This window comes from Cotesia glomerata, linkage group LG6 (genome assembly GCF_020080835.1).
Source record: "Cotesia glomerata isolate CgM1 linkage group LG6, MPM_Cglom_v2.3, whole genome shotgun sequence".
Classification (NCBI taxonomy): domain Eukaryota; kingdom Metazoa; phylum Arthropoda; class Insecta; order Hymenoptera; family Braconidae; genus Cotesia; species Cotesia glomerata.
The window spans coordinates 9,116,547-9,134,261 of NC_058163.1; the positions used below are offsets into that span (position 1 = coordinate 9,116,547).

General features: G+C 34.2%; 1 protein-coding gene across 3 annotated transcripts; it reads left to right on the plus strand.

Moving 5' to 3' along the window:
- Nucleotides 1–1,707: 1,707 nt before the first annotated feature.
- On the plus strand, nt 1,708–16,966 carry LOC123266767 (probable G-protein coupled receptor B0563.6; the record flags this gene model as incomplete). Of its 3 annotated transcripts, none has more annotated exon segments than XM_044731163.1 (5): nt 1,708–1,878; nt 2,029–2,117; nt 15,394–15,830; nt 15,910–16,237; nt 16,817–16,966. In XM_044731163.1, coding segments are annotated over 2 exon segments (370 nt in total), but the record flags the coding sequence as incomplete, so codon positions are not given.
- Nucleotides 16,967–17,715: the final 749 nt, after the last annotated feature.

A 17,715-nucleotide genomic window follows, 5' to 3' on the forward strand; every position in this document is an offset into this window, starting at 1 on the left:
AGCTTGGTCTATCAAAATGAAACTTGACTAGGTAAGTCTGTGGCATGTCCTTACTTAGGTATAATATCGGAATTCCTAACTCGACCGTTGCAACGGTAACCGAATGTTTGCCGAAGTGTCGGGCTTATAAGTATCTTGAGGCAAGAGGTCGCTCATCATCGGCGTAGCGTCGCGGTATGGTATAGGGCTCTCGTGCGTCGGGTACAGTGTTCGAGTCTCGCGTTCGACATGTAAAATTTTTAATAATTAATAATTATTAATTATAATTATTCTTAAGGCGAGTGTGAGGTAAATTTAAATGTTGTGTGTGACTAATGTATCTAACTCCATCATCTCCTTCCCCCTTGACCCATAAAATCGACCAATCAAAAAAAACTTCTTCATAGTAAGAAAAACCCTAAAAAGCGAAAAAAATGACCGATTATACAAAAACGATAATACTAAATAAAAAAAAAAAAAAAATTTTTTTTATTTACTTAATATTTAAAAAATTTTGTCCTAAAGTCGATATTTATATTTAAAATTTAAAAAGTAAATTAAAAAAAATAAGCATCCATTATTATTAATTTTTACTTTATAATAACAATAGCTAAAAACAAAAAAAGGATTCAATTTGGATTCTTCCGTGCGAATTTAGTTTCTGAATTGCTGCCTAGTTAGGTAGCCAAATTCGGACCGAATGAGGCTTGAATAGTCACCAGCAAGTGTGGTTTCCAAACTACCGCCTGAGTCGGAAGCCAAGTTAGGCCCAAACTCGCGACTGCGTTACTTCCGGGACGTGGGCCAACTTTGGCTTCCTGGTTCGGCGCGAACTTGGAATTCGGCATGCCTAATTCGAAACGAACCACCGTCGAACTTAAATTTCTGGTCGGGACGTGCAAGGGAACGAGTTGTTATTCTATTTTGTTGTTAAATAAATATCGGTCATTTTTGGTAAATAAAAATTTATTTCTTTCAGATCACCTTCCTCCAACTCTCTCTCCCTGTAGATTATAAGCTCAGCTCTGGTTTCCGGTTCCAGGAACCGAGATACAAAATCCTGGTGGCGCCCTTGTTAATTTAGAATCATTTATTTATTATATTGCTTTTATTTAGATTAATAAAGGGGCCAATGAGCGGTAAGCAAAAACAGCCCGTTACAAGGTATTTTCAATTAATAAGGTATATTTTCAATTAATAGTGTATTTTTGTTTTTATTGATTTATACTTCATTTATTTATGAAAAAAATGTATATGAACAGATCAAGTAAAAATTAAAAAAAATTCTTTTTTTTATGACAAACAATTTGATATTGTTCACAGCTACGCATTTTTTTCACTTTTTAAAATAAGTGATGCTTTTATCTTACTGGAAATTAAAAAATTTATTCATATTTCTCATCTCGGTTCAACAATCAAATTTCATAATGTGCTCAGTGAAGCGAATGGGTATTGGTTAGAAGAATTTCCGTTACAGAGAATTAAAAAATCGATTTGAATTCTTCGAATTACAATTGGTCTTGTTAGGTATTAGATCTTTTAAATTCTGAAGAAAATAAAACATTTTAGAAACGACATCTATTTAAAATTTAATCTTTTGATTTGTCAAACTTTTAACTTAAGTTGGATGGAGTTTATAAAATCTCCTTCTCTTTGCGCGATCTCACCTCTTTCTCCTCTCGGGGATAGGATTGGCAGTGACGCGAAAGCTACTAGTCGGCGCCGCGACGCGACACGAAAGCATCAACATAAGTGTGCAGTGAAATAAAATAAGAGAGTAGAATTCCAATATCATATTCTAACATAATGAGTTCACTTATTTTCATGAAATTAATAATCTGTCAACACTATCACTAAGAAGATATGTATAAAGTGCAAGTTTTTTTTTTAATAACTAAGGTAAAAGCCCCAATATATGATCATGTACCAGTATATGATCACTCCATGTATTTTTATACCTATATTTGTGAATATAGATATAAAAATACGTGGAGTGATCATATACTGGTACATGATCATACATTCGGGCTTTTACCTTACGTCTTCTAGATCATTTTTTGTTCAAATATAAACCTTCAAAATTCAGAGCATACTGTCCGATGGAAGCTAAATTAATCAACGCAATTACTCATTAGAAGGTAAATTTATAAAAAAATGTTCAATTTTGATTTATCTCTAGATTAAATAAAGAACAAAAAAATTTCGTAAATCCACTGATTTTTCAAATTAAAATCACATTGCCAATAAGAAAAATTGTGATGACCCTGAAGTTAGCCGACACCCGCCATTTTAAAAATAAAAAAACCTGTAATTTGGAAAAAAAAAATTTTTTTTTAGTTTTCAAAAAATACTCGTCTAGATTTTTGAATTTTCTAAACGAGTATTTTTTTCAAAAGATCAAATAATAAATATTCGAGTTATAATTTGAAATTAAATTTTATGATTAAGTATTTTTCATTTAAAAATTTTTACAAATTTAATTACTTTTTGATTTTTATTTATAATTTTCCGAGATCTAGATGAGTATTTTTTTTATTTTTCACTTTTCCAATTTTTCAGCCTGAAATTCATCGAAAAACGCTATTTTTAAAAAAAAATATCTTGTAATTTTTAAAAAAACAAAAATTTTCAAATTAAAAAAAATACTCGTGTAGATTTGTCATTTTTCTGAACGAGTATTTTTTTTTTTTTTTATATTCATAACTTTCTTCATTGGAAAAAAAAAAATTTCAAAAAAAAAAATTTTCAAAAAAAATTGAAATTTTTTTTTTTTTCAAATTTCGAAAAAAATCAATCTTTTTGACGGAAAAAATAAAGATTTTTGAGAAAAAAAAATTTTTTTCATTCAGAAAAAGAATGAAAATCGAAAAATTGCTTATAATGGTGATTTTTGCGAAAACAAAGAATTTGAAGCTTCGGGTCACTATGAAAAAAAAATCGCAGCGCTTTGAATTTTGCAGAGATTTTAGGGGACACTTTGGAAGGTTGGAAAATTACCGACGATATCCTTCGTTTATCCATTTTATCCAAAGTTATACCAAGTTATCCAAATATCCTTAATTATGCGAATTTTTGTCTTTTTTTCAGTCAAAGTTTTCAATTAAAAAAAAATTTTTTTCATCAAAAGCCGTTCACAGTATCTCACAAAAAATATTGTTTAGTTTCCAAAACCCTCCTTGGATTTCATATACGATCATTATTTCTAGAGATATTGATTATCAAAGTCAAAAAGCACTTTTTTGCTTTGATTCGCGATAACTCCGCGGCAAATCATCGTACAGGCTTTCTGATTGCGTCAAATTGAATGGCATTAAATTTTTCAAAAGAGTTTTTCAATAAAACAATGGAAAAAATTTTTTGAAGCCTGTAGACTTTTTTTTAGACGAGAAAAAATTTGGAAATTTTTTTTTTTGTAGTTTCCTTAGGATTTCTCCGAACCCAAACATGATAAAAAATTTTCATGGTCATATAGGAAAACTAGACACTTGGAGCTACAATTTGCTTTTTTTTTTTTGCTGTACGATCATTTTAATCGGAGTTACAGCTCGTTGAAAATCACCTAAACATTTAGAATCTTATTAATATCCCTTAATTATTGTGGCTAGTGTATAAATTTATATTATTCAAATGAAAAAAGTTATGAATATAAAAAAAAAAAAAATACTCGTTCAGAAAAATGACAAATCTACACGAGTATTTTTTTTAAATTTAAAAATTTTTGTTTTTTTTTAAATTACAAGATATTTTTTTAAAAAATAGCGTTTTTTGATGAATTTCAGGCTGAAAAATTGGAAAAGTGAAAAATAAAAAAAATACTCGTCTAGATCTCGGAAAATTATAAATAAAAATCAAAAAGTAATTAAATTTGTAAAAATTTTTAAATGAAAAATACTTAATCATAAAATTTAATTTCAAATTATAACTCGAATATTTATTATTTGATCTTTTGATAAAAATACTCGTTTAGAAAATTCAAAAATCTAGACGAGTATTTTTTGAAAACTAAAAAAAAATTTTTTTTTTCCAAATTACAGGTTTTTTTATTTTTAAAATGGTGGGTGTCAGCTAACTTCAGGGTCATAAATTGTGACCCGTATTGTAAATTTACCAAAACGAGATAAATTTAAAATCACATTTTAAAATATTTAACACGAATTGTAAAAACAAAATTCAATTTCGTGAATTTTCAAAAGTAATTCATTGTTATAATAATTTCGATCCTTGATTTGTAATATTATAAACATTTACGCTAAAGAAATCACTAATTTTTCAAATTATAAATAGTTATAACATTTACAGTCAAAAATAACTAAGAACCAAAAAGTAATACACGTAAAAAAATAAATGTTAACTTTTTACTTTTTTAAATAATAACAAAAATTTTCTTCATCCAAATAGTATTTTTTTATAGATACATTAAAAATTTTATGATTTAAATAACAAATATTATAACTATAATATATCAATAATAAATTAAATATTTAAGCCATAATTTTACTATTTTTTATGATATAATGTACTAAAGTTGTTCTACTACTTATTATTTATTAATAATGATTTTTTCGGAGTAAAGTTAATTCTTATAATGATGTATATTAAATATGTGTGTTTGTAAATAATGTATATATTTCAATGAAGAAATTTCTCATATTGTTAAGTTAAGAATGCAGAAATGAAATGATGTCACATAGAGAGGAAGAAAAGTTCAGAATATATATTTTATGTGGCATTCCATTATAGTCGAAGTACGTAGACTGTAATAGAGACCCCATTATGAGAAATTTGCCTTTTAGGAGCCAATTTACATTATTTTGATATTTACTACAATAAATAGCATATTTTAAGTTAATAGAAAACTTTGTCTTGTTATTTTTATGAATAAATAGTAGAAAATACTACTCTAAAAAATGTCATTGTTATTTTTATTCAGTTTTCATCATTTTTCCATTAGATGATAAAAAGAACTAAGTTAATAGAGTTAACATAGGGGACGGACGGGCAAGACGGAGAGGGCGGGTAAAATGAATAATCGTTTTAAATCGCTGGTCGGTCGATAGAAACATTTTAGACAGCAATCTATCAATCTATTATGTAACTACACTTACCGTTATCGATAAAGCATTGGTTTTGCATACTTGTGGGAATTTTTTTTTATAAATATTGAAATTTAGGAAAAAAAATAAAATTTTAAATCGTAAGTATACAGTACTTAGTTTAATGTTGTTAAGGACGATGCAGATTTGATTTTTTTTCTTCATATTTAGGACGCGGTTGATATTTTTGCGACGATTGTTTTGATTGAAATGTATTTTCCAATCAGTATTCGTTTTACGCGACCTGAGTATTCATTTTGCCCGCCCTGGTAGGGCAAAACGGATAATGTTGACTTTTTTTTTTTTTTTTTAATTTCGAAGAAGAATTTCTTTGTTATTATTTTTATTTGACTTTAATTATAAACTTCAATTACCCAAAAAATTATTAGCCAAAGTTAAGAATGGATATGATTGTAATATATATTTGTTATTTAATTTTCAAATTAACATATCCGTTTTGCCCGTCCTTCCCCTATCTTTAAGTATGTTCATCTAGGTTATAATTTGAAAAACATTTTTTAGATCAGTACCTATCTAGTATGAATTTTTTTGATGGTATAGTAAGCTTTGTAAAACCACACGTAAATATCATAGACACCGCCTTTATCATACTGATCGTGATCATCATCGTCATTACATTTATTTATTTATTTTTTTTTCATTTATAATATTGATTGAAAAATTTACAGAAATATTTCTTTAATAATTTTTCTAATTGCTTTTTTCGTTATCAGGATTTCGCAATCTAGATAACAGACAACATCTTTAGCGCATATTCTTGTAGTACCTATCGATACAATAAGCTTCCGATCTATCTCAACTTTGATTCTATCCAACTAAATTTTTGTTATGTAAAAAAAGATCAATTTTTTTTTAGAATTTTGAGCTTTTATTTTTCAGAACGGATTATTCTAATATAAAATTTAAATTTTAAAAAAACATTTTTTTTGTTGTGTAACAAGAAAATTTTGGAGTAACAAAGCTTCAATTTTCAAACTACTGATATCTAATACCCCTAAATATATTCTCCGTCAAGCATTCGGTCAATATTGTTAATGCAATAGCGCTGATGTCAGTAAAGCTATACTATTTCTTATTATTTTATCACTCTTCATCTCCCAGCATCGAAGGACTAATTGTTTTATCTTTATTACCTTATAAGGTTACTGACCAGGAAAATTAGATGTTTTTGATATCAGTACTCGAATAATCATGTAAGTAATGTAATGACTATGAAACTGTTGAGATACTCATCTATGTCGGTATACATAGATATCTACTAATTAAAATTGTAAATTAGTTGCATGAAATCGAAAACCATCTTTATATGAAGTTAACCTAATTACAAAATATCGGATTTAACGATAATAGTGTTTACAACCGTAAAAACATTTTTTTAATAATTCGTTATTTAAAAAAAATTCTAATTGGAATTTAAAATGAAAAGAATATCTAATTTGTTTTATTCACCGTTTTCCTACACCACCTGGTTACCTGATAAGTTAATAAACTCGCTAGAGAAATTCTCGTTAACGCGCTTTTTATTGGCTTTGAAACACCACTATGGCAATTATTTATTGTGTAACATAAATTCGACCAGCGTTGTAATAACTTCTAATTTTGTATAATTATGGCTATTATTTTTGACTCGATTAAAAATAATTTATGTCAGGAAAAAAGTGGAAGTTGCTGAATATTTCGATACTGAAAAAAAAAAATTTTGTTTTAATTAAAAATATATTTTCTTTAGAAGTACACTTTTCTTATAAGGTATTCAGTTTTTATAATTCAAGAAATTAACTTTTAAATTAAGAAATTAAGTCTCTTGGATGAGCAGAAAATTCTCTAGAAGAGTTTTATTTTTTCAAAGTACTTCACGGTTTCCCAAGAAAAATATTATACTAAAGTTCATCCAAAAATTTCTTAAAAAAAAAATTGTTTATTTCTAGTTTCGCTTCTTACATCTATTGCGCCGTTGTCCCCAATTTTATCTATCACTCAAAAATTTGGTGCTAGCTGAGGAAATATTCAACAACGTTTACGAAAATAGCCGCGCAATTTGTATCTTCCTCACAGAGCATTAATTTTTCTACTTGAAAAATAGACCAAACAATCCGACGTATTTATTGAGCGAAAAGAATCACATATATTTCTTCTTTATTTATTATTCCATATCTGAAAATATGTTTTACTTTAGTTTATTTATCGTAAAAAAATACAATCATTTCTTGGTTATAAACTATAAAATCAAAACATATCGAAATTTATTTCCGTGTAAGACTACACTGTAAAAATTAGGAAAACGGTTGACCCTAAAAGCCATCCTAGCAACTTCCCGCTAATTCCATACTTAAACGCTCAAAATTGCACTTATAACGTTTTCGAGTTCTTCGAGCTCATATATATAATTTTCGTCTTATTTTGAGCTCTCCAAGCTCAAAAATCTGATGGATGTTTAATAAAACAATATTTTTTGAAATTTTAAACCGCAATAACTTTTGAATAAATGAACTGATTTTCACGCGGTTGGCGGCATTCGACGCAGTTTTTTTAAGCCTCATAAATAATCTTTAAGTTGAGTTGATTGAACAAGGAATTTAGGAGTAAATCCAAAAGAACATTTTTTTCGGTTTTCTTTCGACTATGATAACTCACGAACGAATCAACTGATTTTGACCGGACTGGCGGCGATTGATGTGGTTTTTTGAAACTAAGCTGATTAGTTTTTGGAATTGATCGGTAAAGCTGTTTAAAAGTTATTCTAAAAAAACTACATTTAAAAAAAATTTTTTTTTAGTTTTTTTTTTGGATTTCTCGGAATCTACCAGTCCAAATCGGTTCAAAATCACATAAAATTTAAGTTTGATGAAACTCATTAAAACGCCATTAGTTTGGTTCCAATCGGTCAAGCCGTTCACAAGTGATAAGCGTTTACATACGGCTACACACACACACACACACACACACACACACACACACACACACACACACACACTCGGGGCAGAAGAGATACTGCTACCGGGCGCGTCTCCCCGAGCGGATGGGAGAACGCTCGCTGTCCTTGGATGACACTTAATCTCTTAGTTGATGAGGTACAACGGGTAGGAGCCAAGCAAAATAACCAAACAAAATAAGCTCACGTGGACAAAACTCCCCTTTAATGGGTTGGTCACACTAACTGACCTAGCAAGACGATTGATTCCTGCTGTAACTCACTGGGAGTGTCCGGAACCTGTATCGTAGTTTCCGACGATGCAGGCCACGGCTGATGTGAGCTTGCTCTGCCGAGGTGAAAGTTGCAGCAGTGGATCAGGAGCCAGCCACTTCGGGCCTTGATCAGGAAGTACGCAGTGAGTGTTAGAGATCGGAATCTTCACCGCTCCGAGCGAGTCTAGTTCGTCCGTGTATTCCGGGACTGGCTAAGTGTCGGCTAGGCCTCAGGAAACTGGGGTAGGAGTACTATCTCCGAGGGTACACCCGTTCCTAGTTATGGCAACCCGCTCCACTCCGTACGATGTGCTGGTAAATCAAAAAAGTATGAGTAACTTACAGGAAACAAACAAGAATAGAAACGGGCTTCATGCTCAACAAGCAGCGATTGAAGCAAGCGCTGACATGAAGAGAACGCAAGCGTTGGAGTGCCTTGAGAAGCTGACCATTGAGCTGCAAGAGTTTGTCCAAACTAAGGTCAATATCCACAAGGAGATAAAGACCAAGACAACTGGTGTAGTCAATGCTCTTGGAAGAAACTGGACGAGGAATGGCAGTCATCACGATGCCGCATTGAAACTGAAACTGAGACGGAAGAAGCAATGGACACTGGAGCCGACGGTGACGGTGAATCTGCTGCTGAGGACAAGGGTGAAACTGACACAAGGTCTGGAAAGAGAAAGGACCGAGATTCGCCAGAGCCAACCGACAAAGTCACAAAGAAGAAGGACTTGAAAAAAAGCCCTCCCTAACGACTGGCAGGGCAGGGCGACGAACCCAAGAAGACGACTGACTGGGAAAAAGTACAGTCTAAGAAGGAAAAGAGAAGGCTAGCTAGAGAGCAACTCTCAAAACAGCCGCCGAAGGAGCCCAGGCCAGAGCCTAAGCGGAAAAAACCACGCAAATGGATCAGACCCGACGCACTGATCATCCGCCCGGCCGAGAAAACAAAGTATGCCGAGATTCTGCGTCGTATAAAGCAGGACGTCCCAGATGAGCAGGTTCGTTCAACTGTGGATAAGATCAACAAGACCAGAAGTGGGGACTTGTTGATTACGATTTCGAGGAAGAGCACTGACAAAGGCCAAGGTCTACAAAAGACGATCGCGGACATCCTTAAGGAGGAGGCCAAAGTGATTTGCAAAGGGCCACAGGAGACCATCGAGATCCGAGATGTCGATGACGACACGACGAAAGAGCATATTCAGACCGCTCTAAAGAGGGAAGCTGGAGAAAGTTGTGAAATCCCACTAGAGGCAATCAAAATCCGTCAATCCTTTAGGGGTACGCCGACAGCCACAGTGTTACTACCAGCAGTTGCAGCACAAAAGTTACTGGAGGGAAACTGCAAAATAAGGATCGGCTGGGTCAATTGCCGAATGAGAGCAACGAAGAGACCCATACAATGCTTCAAATGCTGGCACTTTGGGCACCGGATCGCAGTGCAAAAGCGAAGTCGACCGGTCTAAGCTCTGCATAAGGTGCGGAAAAGAAGGACACAAAATTGCTGATTGTAAAAATCCAGCTAAATGTGCACTGTGCTTTGAACGGCACGGCGTAGAAAAGGCGGCTCACCATGCAGGCACGAACAGATGCCCCATCTTCCAAGAAGCGTTCCAGAAGATAACGAAGCCAAGAACATGAAGATAGTGCAGCTCAACCTCAATCATTGTGAGGCTGCGCATGACCTGCTCATGCAAACTGTGCGCGAATTAGAGGCAGATGTAGCACTTATAAGTGAGCCTTATAGACATCTGAGTAACCAACCCTGGGAATCTGACAGCACTAACAAAGCCGTCATTTGGTCCTGCGGTAAATGTCCTTTTCAGAGAACAGTCAACAATAAAGAAGCTGGCTTCGTAGCAGCATGGGTAGATGGCCTCCGCTTCTACAGTTGCTATGCACCACCTAGTCTCTCTAATGAGCATTTTGAAGATTTCCTTGATCGGCTAACTGAGGACGCAAGAAAACACTTTCCCGTGGCAATAGCTGGTGACTTCAATTCCTGGGCAACAGACTGGGGCAGCAAGTTAACTAATACACGTGGAAAAGCACTTCTCGAGGCAATGGCCACTCTGGACGTGATCCTTCTTAATACCGGTGACACGCCAACGTATACTAAGGGAGAGGCAAACTCAACTGTCGACCTTACATTTGTCAGCAGTTGCTTAGCTCGAAGAGATTTTTCTTGGAAAGTATTGAACATCTATACAGCCAGCGACCATAGTGCGATACTATGGGAAATATCAACTGGCCAGAAACTAACAAGAGACAACAGGAGCGCTAGCGCGGTTGGGTGGAAAGTTAAGTCTCTCGACCCCACTGCTTTAGTAGTAGCCTTAGACTGCAATCCGATCATCGTAGAAACTGCTGAAGAGAAGACCAAGGACCTAATGAGAAGAGTCACCAAGGCTTGCGACGCTAGTATGTCTCGGAAACGTCGCATAAATTCAAGTGCACCTTCAGTGCACTGGTGGAACGATCACATTAGCATTCTACGCTCAAAGTGTCTTAAAAAAAGAAGAAAGTCTCAGCGTGGCTACAGACGATCTAACTCCACAGAGCTGTTGGCAGAGTATAAAAAGGCCCGTCGAGAACTGAACAGAGCCATCAAAGAAAGCAAAAGACGTTGCTGGAAGGAACTGGTCGCAGAAGTCGAGAAAGATCCATAGGGCAGACCGTATAAGGTGGTTATGACCCACTTGAAATGCCAACCAATGCCATCACCTACGTGTCCACAACTCCTAGAGAAGATTGTTACTACGTTGTTTCCCCAACAGCTGGTATTCACCTACAAGTTGGAGCAGCTCAATTCTGAAGACATCTCAACTATCACGTTGGACGAGTTGATAAAGGCAGGAAATTGAGTAGGGAATAATAAGGCGCCGGGATTGGACGGAATTCCTAATATTGCCCTGAAATCAATCCTTAGGGCAGCACCGACATTATTCCTGGACGTTTACGATACATGCCTGAAGGAAGGGACTTTTCCCCAGAAGTGGAAATAGCAACGGCTAGTGTTACTTCCGAAGGGGAAAAAGCCGCCGGAAGAACCGTCATCCTACCGACCACTCTGCATGTTAGACACGGCCGGCAAGATATTCGAGCGCATAATTCATCAGAGAATAGAGGCTTTAGTCGATCCACTCCTAGCAGAGAACCAGTTTGGTTTCCGAAAAGGACGGTCAACTCTGGATGCTATCAAATTGGTTGTTGATATAGCCAAGGATGCAATCGCCGGAACGAGATGGAAGGGTGGAAAGAAGAAATACTGCTTGGAGGCTGCTTTGGACATCAAGAATGCCTTCAACTCCGCTAACTGGGACTGCGTTATGCGGGCTCTAGAAGAAAAAAACATACCAGGATACCTTCGCAGAATAGTAGCGAGCTACTTCACGAACAGGCTCCTGAAATATGACACGACGAATGGTACGGAAGTGTACGAAATCTCCGGAGGAGTGCCACAGGGATCAGTCTTAGGTCCTCTGCTATGGAACATCACGTATGATGGCCTCCTGAGAATAGCATTGCCTACGGGAGTCAAACTTGTAGCATATGCGGATGACGTAGCTGTCGTGATTGTCGCAAAGCACCTCGAAGAGATAGAAATGGCATTTGATATTATATTCAGACGAGTCAATTTGTGGATGGACGTGATGAACTTGCAACTAGCCAAGCATAAAACCGAGGCAATGCTCATCACCAGCAGAAAAACGGTAGAAACCATCAAGTTGAGAGTCGGAGAACAAGAAATCACATCACAACCATTTATCCGTTATCTGGGAGTGATGCTGGATGCACGACTCAACTTCAAGCAGCAGGTGGAACATGTCAGTGCCAAAGCGTCAGTAGTGAGGGCTAGTTTCGCACGACTGATGCCGAACGTCGGAGGCCCAATGCAGAGCAGGAGGCTACTATTGTCATCAGTAGTCACATCAGTGCTCACTTACGGAATATCCATTTGGGCTCATGCACTGGAAACCCAAGAATCATGGAGAAAAGCTGGACCAATATACCGACTGAGTGCCCTACGAGTAGCTAGTGCCTTCCGCACTATATCAGAAGAAGCAGTGTGCGTCATTGCTGGAACCCTACCTCTTAGAGTTCTAGCAGAGGAAAGACGGGCCCTTTACCAACGAAAAAGGTCAACTGCACTGAGCCCTGAAGAACTTAGAATTGAAGAACGGCAGAAGAGCATAGGCCGATGGTAACTACAATGGGATGCTGCAGAGAAGGGTAGGTGGACGCACCGTCTCATACCTTGGATCGACATTTGGCTTAACCGGAATCACGGTGAGGTCAATTACTATCTTACGCAGATGTTGTCGGGACATGGGTGTTTTCGAGAGTATCTACACCGCTTTAAGCACGATGACTCTTCGGAGTGCCCGTCCTGCCCAGGAGCTGCTGAAGACGCGGAGCCCGTCTTCTTTGTATGTCCTCATTTCGATCCACAGCGTGAAGAACTAGAGAGGCTCCTGAACCAGAGAATGCAACCAGATTCACTAGTGGAAGCAATGTTGTCATTAGAAGCTGCCTGGAACGCTACCAACACGTTTGCAACAGAAGTCCTTAAAGACTTGCGTTCCACCGAAAGAAGAAGAGCAAATAGCAGAAGATAGAAGGAAGGTAGTTAACACCTTAGCCACCAGAAGGAAGAGCAGTAGCTAGATCCTCCCTTCACGAAGTAATGCCTGACGGCGGTTTCCATGAGGGATTAGAGGAAAGAAGGAAAAGGGGTTTAGGGTTTAGTGGTTAGGGGCGTTAGTGTCGAGTTTTAGTATAACGCTGCGTCGAGTCGCCACATATCCAGGCCAAACAACTATGCCTAGAATCCGTAAAAAGGATTCCCCCCCCCCCTAAGGGGGAAAAAAAAACACACACACACACACTACTCATAAAAATTAAGAGAATAAAAAAAAATGCAAATTTTTTTTTAATTTTTGACGGGCTGTCTTTCAACAGAAAATGATCGTATCAGAAAAAAAAATGCATTTTAAAGCTCAAAGACTCTAGTTTTTAGATATTAGGGTCAAAATTTTTTAGAAATTACGGTTTCAACATGATCCGAAGAAATAGAGCGAAAAGAAAATTTTCCAAATTTTTAATTTTTTTTAACGCTCTACAAGCTCGGAAAAATTTTTTCAGACAAAGCGACCTTATGGAACAGATATCCTGTTTATTCAGCTTCATTGCATTTTTTATTTAGCTTGATGTAACCATTTATTGCGGAGATATTCGAGATTAGACCAAAAAGTACGTTTATGTCTTTAACCATCAATATCTCTGCAACCAATAATCGCACAGCAAAAAAAGGACAGTTTTGGAAACTGGAAAAAATTCCTAATGAAATCCCATTCAAAAATTCCAAAAAAAAAATCTTATCGATGTACGATACCGCTTTAAAGAAAGTTGAAAAAAGTGACTTTTTCCCTTATTTTGGTTAATCAGCTGTATCTTAACAAATATTGATGGGGAAGCTAGACATTGCAGGAATTTTTACACCTCAATGTATCCCTAAAAACTCTGTAAATTTTCAGATCGATCCATTGAGTAGTTTTTCCGCCCCGAGTATTCAAAATTTTGAAAAAAATTAATGGAACAAGATTTCATCTATTATCGTGCTGCAATCTTCAGAAAAATGAAGAATTGATTTTTTTTTGTTTTGCACTCAATTTGCCTTGGCTCATCAGTAAATTTGAATAATAAAAAAAAGACAAACAAAAAAATTCGTAAATAAAAAAAAAATTAGGAAAACGGTTGACCCTGAAGGCCATCCCTGCAACTTCCCGCTAATTCCATACTTAGGCGCTTAAAATTACACCAAAGACGTTTTTGAGCTCAAAAATTCAATTTATGAGTTATTTTGAGCTCTCCGAGCTCAAAGAGATTGCTTTCCTATGCTTTTGAGCTCTTCGAGCTCAAAAGTTTGATAGAGATTTGATAAGACACTATTTTTTGAATTTTTAAACCGCAATAAATTTTGAACGAATAAACCGATTTTCACGCGGTTGGCAGCATTTGACGCAGTTTTCCAAGCCTCACAAAGAATCTCAAATTTTAAATTGATCGCGCTAGGAATTTCGGAGTTATTCCGAAAAAACACTTTTTTTGGTTTTCTTTCACATGACTCAGTCATGTGCTGCACTAGACTCATTCGGGTATGCACACGACTCAGGCTGGTGTAAACTAATTTTTCTTCCTATTTTTCTTGCACACGACTGAGTCTGGTCCAGAATACAAACCAGTCGGGTTTCATTTTTCCGTGCATATGTTAATTTTGATCGATGCAAAAGTAAATTTAAAACAAAAAAAGAAAGGTTTTTTTGAATAATTTCGGAAATCTAAAAAATGTGTTAGCTGCAATTATGGGTTCGAAGAACTCAAAACTTCGTAATAGGTGAATTTTTAAGTGTATTTAGACCTGCAGCATCACCTGTTTCTTGATAATTTAAAAAAATTTCCCTTAGCATTAAATTTAGAAATCTATCAAATATAAAACTAATTATTGAGCAAAACATTGGTATTTCCAAATCTATAATGCTGTCGTACAATTGGGATATAAAATAGAGTTAAGAGGGCCATTTGAAGTAAAAAATGGTAAGAGAAGTTTAACTGATAGTGTCTGTTATCATCAAAATACGGTACTCGATAGTGTCCTGATGGTGAAATGCACATTCGTAGAAATCGCTTTAGGAAGTTTTGTTGTCAGGAAATGGCTATCTGCCGGGACTATTTAATACTATATATACCATAAAGTTATAACTACTACCGCTAACTAGATGGAGGATTTTCTCATGCATGAATATACTTATTTTTAAAGAAAAATTTATAAATTCTAATTTTTAAATACAAACACATATTTATACTGCACAGTAACAAATTTTGTGTATCATTAACGCAAATAGTATGAAAAATAATACAATGTGTGTTAAAACGACTATCTATGGATATAATATGTATGAAAAATTTGACACATTAAAATATTAAAGAAACACAAAAAAAAGTTTTTAATTTACACAATTACACAAAATTTCTTACTGTGTGATAAGTAAGGATTGAAAAATTTGAAATGTTTGATGGTTTCAATGTCTTTTTTTTCTGTTTGTAGGGTGCAACTAAAATCAGCAGCAAGTTACAAGCGTTAAAAATGAAATTAATTTTCGACGTAACACATAATAATTCTCTTTCACTCTTTAACTCTCGCTAGCACTTATTATCTGACTTCTTATGTGCAAATGAAAATGAAAATGAGATTCTAGAGCAGATAAAATTCTCGTTAGCATGTCTATTAAAACTGCAGCGAATGTCGAATGCGACGGACGTGCGATGGATACAAGAATGTTGGAAACGATATGTACATCACGTCAAAACGTATAGATATCCTTATTTTCCATCGTACCTCTTTAATCAAATTACAAATACGAATTAATCGAAGAGCAAAATATACAGTACTTTTAAAATCGATAATTAGAAGAACACAACTATTTATAACGATCGACGTAATATATTTTTTAAAGTAATAAATTCAAATCATGTGACAAATTGGTGCGTATTTTTAACAATATTATTTGGAATAGTTTTAATCATATAAAATGAGTAATGAAGATATGGAATCATATTTTAGATCGATAATTCATGTAAAGATAACATAAAAAGTATACAAAGAAAGTGGTGAATACATAATATGAAAACTTTAAATCAACATAGTTTATGTTAGAAAGAAAGCATCATAATGACAAATATCTTCAATGAAAGTGGAAATAATAATCATCTTTGTGTACTTTTGGAGGATTTGGAGATGTTAGAAGACCCAAGAACAGCATCATTGAGACAAGTTAGTTATGGAATAGTTCTGCCTACTATCTGTTGTTTAGGAATTATTGGAAATATTTTCAATCTTATCGTTCTGACAAGAAAAAATATGAGAGGAACGGCATATATTTATATGCGAGGTGAGTTAAAAATTATTTTACAAAGTAGTTAATAATTTTTTTTTTCAGTTTTGTAGAAGTCGAGTTCGAAAATCTAGTGACTGTTAAAAACATACTTTTTTGAAAAATTTTATTGCTGATATCTTTCGATCAAATCAATCGTTTTTGATGGATGAAGTTAAAAATACATTGCTGGAAAGTGCTCGTTAAATTCGTAAAATTTTTCAGTGAAAAACTTTTTCTCCTTAGCCTTAAATTTTATTTTCTTAATTCAAGAAATAACTATAATATCAGTTTTTTATTATAATAAGAGAACTGAATATCTCGAAACAAAATTGAAATTCTGAAAAGAATATTTACATTGATATCAAGAATTTTTTTTAAGTACAGCAATCAACTACTAGTTTTTCTTCTATCGTCTACATTCTGAAGTACATTTTGATATGTTTTTGATAATAATTGAACTGAATTACACCATGTTTTTACATTACATGTTTTTACCTTAACCGGTCAACTACCGGTGCATTTATACTCCATATAAGAATAAAGATTAATTTTTATTTTGATAAATAATATTGAATTTTTATGTTATTTCCGTAGGATACTCAGCAGCGGCATTACTGGCAATACTTTTCTGTGTTCCTTTTGCCTCACGGGTACTTAATCACAAAGAAACAGGGAGATGGAATAACTGGCCTCAAGCGTTTTATCATGCCCATTTGGAACTTTTTTTAGGAAACGGATGCTTAGGTAATATTTTTCAAAGAAAAAAAACGCAACCAAAAATTACTTCATAAATAATGCTTATCTGAAGGCAGTAAATTTTGAATTTTTTTTTTTGAAAGTTCAATGACAAAGAAATAAAAAATATTTTTACAAAATATTTATTGATAGAGACAAATTTTATAATTTTATCAAAAATTTTTCTTCAACCACTGACAACCTGCGGTTTGATCTTCCAATCATCTAAGTCTCGATTAGATTTTCGGACCAGCCCTCGAGAAACTGCTTCATGAGAGCAATGCAAATTGTTCTGCTGATTATTTAATTTATTGATTTTAGGTTCAGCATGGTAGTAAAAAACTCCAACACAGTTAGTTTAACTAATTTTTATTATTTACAATTTTTCCTCGTATTTAATTGGTCCGGTGATAATCCGTATGGATGATTTTAAAGGACAGGTTACAATAGTTAATCATGATCACGAATAGTTAGATTTCTTTAGTCACTTTAGATCACCATTTATAATGCCGATAATAAATAACTTTTATGAATTTTAGAACGCATTAACGCGCTTTTATAACATCAGTGATAACGCTCAGTAATGAACAATTATGAATGATTATAAACTTAGTCTAGTAATGAACAAAATTTTTGGCAAGTAATCACCTAATAGTATTTAAATGAATAATAGATAGTATTTGATATAAATAATTATTATAGGTAATTGGCAAGTGATCACCTGATAGTGGTAAGTTATTCGTAATATTTACAATAAA